The sequence below is a fragment of the Octopus bimaculoides genome, chromosome 13 (genome assembly GCF_046866305.1).
Source record: "Octopus bimaculoides isolate indiv1 chromosome 13, ASM4686630v1, whole genome shotgun sequence".
Lineage (NCBI taxonomy): Eukaryota > Metazoa > Mollusca > Cephalopoda > Octopoda > Octopodidae > Octopus > Octopus bimaculoides.
Window position 1 is genome coordinate 22917526 of NC_142940.1, and position 10000 is coordinate 22927525.

General features: G+C 35.0%; 1 protein-coding gene across 1 annotated transcript in view; it reads right to left on the reverse strand.

Moving 5' to 3' along the window:
- The window catches only part of LOC106868155 (glutamate receptor ionotropic, kainate 2), a 242530-nt gene that overhangs the window by 135409 nt on the left and 97121 nt on the right, over window positions 1-10000 (reverse strand). Inside the window, exon 2 of the mRNA XM_014913291.3 lies at window positions 2231-2356. Coding sequence (XP_014768777.1) covers window positions 2231-2356 — 126 coding nt within the window. The remainder of the gene's footprint in view (window positions 1-2230; window positions 2357-10000) is intronic.

Here is a 10000-nt window from a genome sequence, read left to right on the forward strand (position 1 = left end):
TTGTTCAATTAAATGGAGTCGCTTGAAACGATCGTACTGCATTGCCTCCGGATATCCTGTTGCTTATTTATATATATGCATATATATATATATATATATATATATATATATATATATATATATATATATATATATATATATATATACACCTTTTTCTGTAAATAGTTGGAACAAACCATGTTGCTCTTGTAAAGAGTGCCAATATATCACACAAAACATTTTCAGATTAGCAGTATTTACTCTGAACTGCTAATTAAAATGGAATCCATCAAAATAAATGTCCTGCATAAATCTTCATCAAAAATACGTAGGTACGTAGGTAGATAGATACAGTACTCAAGTTGACATCCAATTCAAAGCCTCAGAGTGATGAGTATTAACAAATATTTTAATATCATAATGTTAGTTAGATACGTCGCAACTTAACATTATATAAAGGGTATTTTGAATATCTCAAAAGCATTGTAGAAAATATGTGGAACTTCAAGTCAAGATTGTATTCATTTAATTCCTCTTAGCTCGTTAATACCAGTTCGAAAGTAACGCGACTCACGTTTCCAAGATTTGGCAGCACCATGTATGTATGAGTGGTCAAGTACTTGCAGAGAAATGAGTTTCTCTTTAATCATTTGAATTGGAGATTTAACGTATAATGAGAACCAATACTGAAGGCTATGAAATTGTTTGAAAATGTGTTCGCATTTCTATTACCTGCTGCATCCGGAATTGGGGTTTAAAAATACAAATTTACAATTATAAAACAATACTCGTTTATTACGTTTCTTATTCGAACTCATGTCTATTGTTCGGAAATCTTTCCTCACACCCCCGTGACCTCCTCCGCGATACCGTTTTCATGTGTGCTCTTGCTCTTCTTATTCCATCCTATTCATCAATAATGTTTATCCTTATATGTATCATAAATATTTATCTAATTTTCTGTATTTTCCTAAAAATATATATTCTGCATTTAGTAATGAATCCTACTATTTGCTTAGCATTTTTCTTGGAAAAATTCAAACCTAGTACAACAAATGAATGAAACCCTAAAAGTCAGCACTAACAAAATGCTTTCGTTACTTCACACAATAGCAGCAATATCTTTCTTACCTATTCATAATTTCGTGCACTTAACTATCAATACTTAAGCATGTTTCTTATAGAAACAACAATGTCCCATTGCTGCGAATGGAACTGCTGACATTAAAGCTTATAAGCTGACACTGTTTACTATACGAAATGTAACACAAAAGATTATCTTTAATCTAGACCAGGGCTGGCCAACCTGAGGCCCGCGTACCCCGCTTGATACTTTTTTGAAATAGGGTTATTTAAACAAACATCTTAAAAATTTTATCAAAAATTAAAGATTGTAATGAAAAGTAAAAATGAAAGATACTATTTTTTTTTGCAACGGTGATATTTCATGTTGATTTAACGATCATTCATTCATTATTGTAATAATGGCATGAGAAAGCAAAATGCTTTTAATTCTGTCAGTATACAAGTGGCTCTCAAAAAAACTTTCTGTAATTAAAGTGGCCCGCACTGCAATTCGAGTTGGCCAGGCCTGGCCTAGATTCAGCATGCAACGTCTACTGTAAGTATCTCAACAGATACATCTTTCACTGATTAATCAAATTAGTTGCAACTCTGAAACCACCTTAACTTATTTCATTTAGATCTATGTATCTGTCTGTCTGCCTGTCTGTCTGCCTGTCTGTCTGCCTGTCTGTCTGCCTGTCTGTCTCTCTCCGTGTACACACACACACGCACACACACTCACACACACACATATGTATGTATACAATTGAGGGGATTATTATAATTTAGGCTAGTATCTCATCAACACGTAACGTAGGAACCTGGTTAACGTAGTATTTCGTTCACAGAGGAAACATCGATTAAACGCAAATTGATTATAGAGAGAAGCACTTCACAAATTCAAGCATTATTTCAGTAGGCATAATATATAAGCACATAATAATATGAGCCTGTGAATGAACAATAATGATTTTATCTTATTTTATTTTATTGCATATTCTGCTTCTTTTGCATAACTTCACATGTGATGCGGAATCAAAAGACTTTGCCTCCTGTTTGATCTCCATTCCTATTTCTTTCCTTCTTTATCTTTTTCACCTTGTATTTCTTTAAGGAAATCTTTTGAAATATTTGGAAACATAAAACAATAAAAAACATAAGGAGTCAAATGTTCTTTAACACTTACTTTTGTTGATATCTTCATAATTGGTGCTTCTTTGAGACTGATAAATGTCTGTGATTTTGAAATAAGTTGAGGCATTCCTGTCTTTCGTCACATCGTTAAACAACGAGGATAATGGTTGATACACACCTGAAAGTTTACAGTATAAATTGAGACAAAGCAAACATATCGCAATAGTAAAAAATATCAATTAGTATAAGGATTTTACTACCGAAAACATATTTAAAAACTGTAGTGACGACTGCAAAATGTAATTCAGATTATGGTGAGTCAAATTTCTGGTAGAATTTTCAAATCTACTGGAAGCTGTTTCAGTTCAAATACGTTGTTAATGCAATTTGCAGCTTTCTGTTTGAGTTGAATTTATACATATCATCAAATAAATACATTATACCCTGTGACAAGAAATCCATGTTCTATAAATTGAAATTTCCATTTCATACTCCAAATAACCATTTGATAGAATTTTCTGGAATCTCATATAAGTGAGGCAAATTTTATAATTCGTAGAAATAAATCGAGTGAATAATCTATTTCATATATTTAATGTATTTAATAAATAAATACTTGATAAATGTATTTTTAATTAAAATGTATTTGACATCCCTATAGATGATATATATCAAATTTTTAAATATATATTGTGAAAAAGAATATCTATCTGATGAGTATGTGTTTGATAAATGTCATCTTGAAACGGCATCAATAATTTAATAGTTGTTCCAAATTACTGTTAAAGAAAAACAATATTTAATATTTCACTTTGTTAGAATGCCAGGCAAATGCTCAGCGGTACTTCGTTAGTCCTTACGTTCTGATTTCTAATTCCGCCAAGGTCGACTTTCCTTTCATCCTGTCGGTGTCGATAAGACAAGTACCATTTGAATACTATGGTCGATGTAATCGACTTACCAACTGCATCAAAATTGCTGGCCTTGCGCCAAATACTGGATGCAATATTTCACCTTGTTAAGGCAGCGATCTGGCAGAATCGTTAGCGAGCTACTCATGTATCATACTTCATATAAATACATCGTTGAAAGGCTATTTACTGCGGCATTTCTTCAGAGGTTGCATCTCTTATCGACGATCCGTGTTTGAACCAATCTGACATGTAAAAGTGTAGCTCTCATGGCAAACTATATTAACAAAGCGATTTGACCGCTATGCATCTCACCGCCACTTCCTGTTATCAGCTTCGCATGCACACACACACACACACACACACACACACACACACACACGCGGGCACACACATACGCACACACACGCGCGCGCACACACACGCGCGCGCACACACACACACACATACACACACACACACACACACACGTACACATACTTGTATGTACGCTTGCATGTGTGTATGCAAATATGTATGCGTGTGTATGTATATCTGCATATGTATGTATGCATGTGTGTAGAAAACTATAGATGAATGTTAACAAATATTTGTCCGCTATATTTCTGTTCTCAAGGCGGTGAGCTGGCAGAAACGTTAGCAGGCCGGGGGAATGCTTAGCGGTATTTCGTTTGTGTTTACGTTCTGAGTTCAAATACCGCCGAGGTTGACTTTGCCTTTCATCCTTTCAAGTTCGATAAATTAAGTACCAGTTGTGTACTGGGGTGGATATAATCGACTGGCGCCATCCCCTAAAATGTCGGGCTTTGTGCTTAGAGTAGAAAAGAATATTTCTGTTCTTACACACGCATGCACCCACACTCACTCAAACATACATATATGTATGTAAGTTTGTACACACACACACACACATACACACACACACACACACACATATATAATTGAAGAAAATTATATTGTACGCGGCATATGCATTGCTTGCGCCTAAGTATTTCTAATTTACCTTTAATACATATTTGGGAGACTTACTGACTTAAATCTAAATGCAGATCTCGCAACTGAAGATTCTCGATTCCAGTGTAAGTCAGGTCTCATCAGTCAATAATAGAATTTCGCAGTTTATCTTAGTCAAATTCTTCCTATACTTCTTAACGTTCAGAATAAATACTCCGTAGATGTAGCTTTGGCAATTAGCGGATGTGGAAAATTATATATTCGATATTTTAAGCACCAGTCGTGATAGAAGAGAGAATGAGACCCACTGACTTTTGTCATAAATTGCTACTTTCAATGTCTGAGGTTACTTAAAATCTAAAATTTTAGCATTTAATTCATGAATAATTATATTCTACGGCATAAAGATGATTTGACTGATTAAGAGTAGTTTAATCTGCTGAAAACCAGCTGTCTCCACCATCCGGTTGTCAGAGACGAAATTCACTCTAGAACTTGTCTCACCAAATTTATTTCTGTGGCAGAATTAATCACATCATAAGCATATCTACATTGAAGGATACTAAAAATTAAACTTCGCATCTCTCAGTCGGAATACGATTCTTGGGTTTATCACATACCTACATTTGCTTACATGTGCACTCTTAGAATAGTTTATACATATTCGTACGCGAACATGTTATATTTCAATTAATGTACCCATGTATATCAACACACACGCCTACACGCGCACGCACACACACACACACACACACACACACAAACACACACACACAAACACACACACACAAACACACACACACAGAGCTTGTTTGATGTAAACATTGTATTTAGCTACTTCTCTCCTCCAATCTCTCTCTCTCTCTCTCTCTATCTATCTATCTATCTATCTGTCAATCTATCTATCTAAGGACGGCTGGACATGCCGTGGTTGATGATACGCAGACATGCGCTGAGACAGTGACATTTCCGGCGCTTCAGAGACGACGGTGAACAAGTGTGGTGGCCGTTTGTGAGGCGCGCTTTCTCGCAGCTCGTCTCGAGGCTTGGCGAATGGCAACGCAAGGCCGCCTTGCTCTCAAGCAACTCCAGGACCAAACTTGTGCGACTTCAATTCCACAAAGGGTAGGTGCGACGACGTTCTTGAGCAGAATCTGTGCGTCGAAAAGGAACACCTGATCCACCTATTCAGGACAACTTTCTGGCCGGGACCTATCGACAATCACCAGAGATCCCTGGCCTGGCAGTGCTATCCAGAAATATTGCCCGTTCGGGATAAGCTCTACAGGCACAGTTCGAGACTCATCAGACCGACATGCTCAAGATGCGGTCAGAGCGACGAGACTGTTCTGCACGCATTGTGCAGTGTCCAGCCATTTCGAACCTGTGGGCTTATGCTGAACGGCTGCTGTCACGTGGGACGAATTCGGTTGTCGGCTGAGTCTATCGTGAAAATTGCTCCACCTCTCCTTAACCGGGAAGGCAAGGCAGTCTTCATCGTACTGGTGGCCATAGTGGAAGAATGTGTGTGGTGGACTCGAGTGAAAGGTTTTGAGACAAACACTTTCCTGTCTGGCCAATCGCTCATCAACTTTTTCAAGTACCACTTGAGAAGGAAGGTGAAAATAGAGAGGTAAGTTTTGTGTCGTGAAAGATTCAATGAAAGATGGGTTAATGTAGCAAAGATGGTACGCGCGAATGACGAAACCACTTTGAGCATGATCCTGTAAATCGAAAAAAGAGAAAGCACTTTGCTCTCATGTGTTTTTTCACTACCTGCCAGAGGTTACCGTGGTCTTATGCGTAGGCTTTTCTTTCCACGGATAAACCTAATATGCTTTTTACATTTTTCATATTTTCTGTGATACACGATCCCTTTTGATCGCTTTTTTCTTTTACACGATTTCTTTCTTTTGATCGGAAATTTATTTTCTCCTCCATTTTTATTATTTTCTTCTTTTTCTTTCGAAATGAAAAGCTCTACATTATATTTTATCCACTCTGTGTTCGGCCCTGTGCGGCTACTAAAGAAACTTATCTATCTATCTATCTATCTATCTATCTATCTATCTATCTATCTATCTATCTGTCTGTCTATCTATCTGTCTGTCTGTCTGTCTGTCTGTCTGTCTGTCTGGCTGGCTGGCTGGCTGGCTGTATGTCTGTCTGTCTGCCTGTCCGATGTCTATAAATGTATGTATATATATCGCTATCTATCTATCTATCTATCTATCTATCTATCTATCTATCTATCTATCTATCTATCTATCTATCTATCTACATCCCAAGTAATCAATCTCTCTCTCTCTGTTTCTATCTATCTTTCTATCTATCAGTACACACTCATACCTCTATACGCGAATGTATATAAAGTATATATTGTTGATGTTAGATGAAGCTATTCATCGCTAATCAAACTTTATAGTTGGTGCTTCTGTTTACTGTTCCTTCATGTGAAACATTGTTTTATCTCGTAGTGTTTAAGAATGAAATGTTCCATGACCAACGGTTGATATATCAGCCACTAAATGTAAACAAGGCTATTATACTCTATTTAGAATTAAGGAAGCAGCTGATTCCTAAAAGATGGCACGTTATATAGCTTCCATCTGCTGCATAGAAATTCAAAACGCTTCGCTATTGTTAAATTATAGCAAAGCAAGCGGCTCTGTAATATAAAGGTTGACAATACTCTAATCCTTCTCTCTCTCTCTCTCTCTCTTTCTCTCTCTCTCTCTATCTCTCTCTATTTCTCTCTCTCTCTCCTCATAGACACAACTATGTATATACATATTTATATACATGCATAATATACATACAAACATACATATTTATAAACGTCTGTGTACGCATTGTTATCCGTCTTTAACTTTTTATTTCACTCCTCCCCCTCTCTCTGTATATGTGTGCGTGTATGTGTGTGCGTTTGATTGTGTGCATCATATATATATATATATATATATATATATATATATATATATATGTATGTATATATATATACAAACACACACACACACATATATTAAGTAATATGTATCGTTCTGTGAAATCCAGGTAATTAACTCACGAGCACTCTGGCGTGTATTACATACATACATTCTTATATACATACATACATACATACAAGCATATATATATATATATATATATATATATATATATATATATATATATATTATATATATATATATATATATATATATATATATATATATATATATATATATATATGTATGTATGTATGTATGTATGTATGTATGTAAATGTGTGTGTATGCGCATGCACAACACAAGTACACGGAGTCTTTGTATGCATAAACCTATTTATGCGATGATATATAAAAGCAATATTTCCCACGAATATATAACCATACGCTTCCTTATATAAATATATATATGTACACACACATATATACGTATACATGTGCGTGAGTAAGTGTGTGTGTGTGTCTGTGTAAGAGTGTATGTCAGTATATAGGCAAATATGTATATGTGCATTTCGTTGCCCAATAAATTTTCTTGCTTCATCTATTTTTACACAACTGCTGTGACGTTTATGTGCAATTATGCTTTTACTGCTCATTTCATAACGTAGCATGAAATATTGTAGAAATTCAAATAGAAATATATAGATTGAACGATCACCAAAGCGGAATGAGAATATATGCAATCCGTCTGCAGAAAAATAAACAACAAAGTAATCATCGATAATATAATAGATTGTCGATGTATTAATGACGGTTACTCAAAACTGGAACATACGATCTGCTCTTCCAGTAAATGAAATCTTAGATCATTTTGAAAAAAGGAAAAACTATGTAAATATTCATTTTGTCAACAATGTCAACGTTTTTTCAGGAAAGAAGTGATACAAGTAGCTGCTGGAATCTTTTCATCTCGATAAATAACTTATATCATCAACAGGATGAGATGGAAGTCATAGTTATTCTGTAAAAAAATGTAACCAAAGAAAGCAAGTTTGGATCCAGATGTAGAAAATGCACTCCCAACACACTGCTACACTGTAACCCTTCCACAAAAATATAAAATCCACAAAAGAAGAAAACAATAAGAATGAAAACGAGGAAAATCATCCATCAATTTCCATGTCATGTTACAGAAAGATTTCGCAAAATTGTGAAACACATTAACCCCCAACACGTTAAAATTGTGAGAGAAAGGAAAGTGCAAAAATGAGTATTCTTTCCTTTATGAGTTCCAACCTGAAGGCTGTGGCCATGTTGGTACACCGCCGTTTAACATTACATATACAACTTAAATCTTTAAATGAATAACACCAATACCTACTAGTAAAACATATTTTGTAATTACTTGTCATCAATTTGGAACTAAAATAAATACATATTGTTGCTTAAGTAGATAATAAGCTATTATAATTTATAACTGAGTTCCCCCTTAATTTCCTTAATCAATCAAACCTTACCCGGATTTAATAAGTTTTAGTTATAAGTATTTCATAATAGAACATAAAATGCTATAAGACCATTAATAGCAATATCGAGTAACCTTTGTATACAACAGTGAAAACAAAAGTCCTACATCATCTTTACAGAAAATTCGCAACACACACACACACACACACACACACATACACACACACGCACACACACACACACACACACACACACACACACACACACACACATGTATGTATATATTCCAAAGCACAGACAGTCACCCGACCATTTTGTTCTCCAGAATATCTGAGGGTTAACCTACAATATTACTAATTATATTATCGATTACTTCTTTAGAGAACATACGTTTCTCACTAAATATTTTATTTATGTATTTTTTCTAGATGTTGTGATTTAGAATATTTTATTATAGTCATTTGCAATTTTGCGTAAATGATCGGCCATATTTGTTGAGGAATTTCTAAGTACCAACTTGGCTGAACATAGTTTATTTTCCAGACAATGGATTTGTCATACACTGAAAAATGGACACAAAATATTCATTTATAAAAATGCTTCACTAAAAATAGCCACTGTTCTTGCTTGCGCATTGTTTATATTTATCATATTAAAGAAATGAAAATATCACCATGTTTTGCGCAGGAGTGAATGAATATATCTTATGTTTTTCACTTAGAAATAAAATCCATAATTGTAAGGCACATTTTCTAACGGTTTATTGGGCAACAATTTCTATCTCCTTCGCTAATCATGTGCTTGCAAATATGTTTACTTAGGCATAATCACTCTAGTTTTTTTTTTTTTTCAGACGATTGAATAAACGACAACTCAAACTTACAATACAACAATTGCAAATTTAAAACAATTTCTAAGTCAAGCAAAATGACGGAAAAAAATATCAGTCGATAGGAGCTTTGTTGATATCATCTTCTTCAGTACTGGTTTGTTAATTTATTTTATCGATCCCGAAAGCATGTAAAGCAAATTGACCCCGGTAGGAATTGAAATAAGTAAAGTTCCTGAATAAATACCACGTAGTATTTTTTCGCTGCTGTTGCTTTTATGATAACTAGCCACGCTATTAATTTCTATTTTAAGTACGTCACTAGCTCTTTGGTGGGAGGGTTTCAGTGAATTATGCCGAAACTAGGATCGATTGGTATGTTCTTTCCTCGACTTCAATTGCCCGTGGCATAGTGGTTAAGAGTGCAGGCTACAAACCCCAAGATTCCGAGTTCAATTCCAGGCAGTGACCTGAATAATACTAATACTAACAACAACGACAATAATAATAATAATAATAATAATAATAATAACATCGAAAAATACCTTAGGAATGAGAACCCAGGTTCGAAATTTCCCCAAGACGCCTGATGAAGGCTGGAGGGTATATCAGCCGAAACGTTGTGTTAATAACAAACAAGATGAAGACAAATATTCGTCAAATGTAAAAAATGTACATGATTTCTCATCTCTTAAATATAGAACAGTGGCCAAGATGGCCGTAGCAAGTGACTGA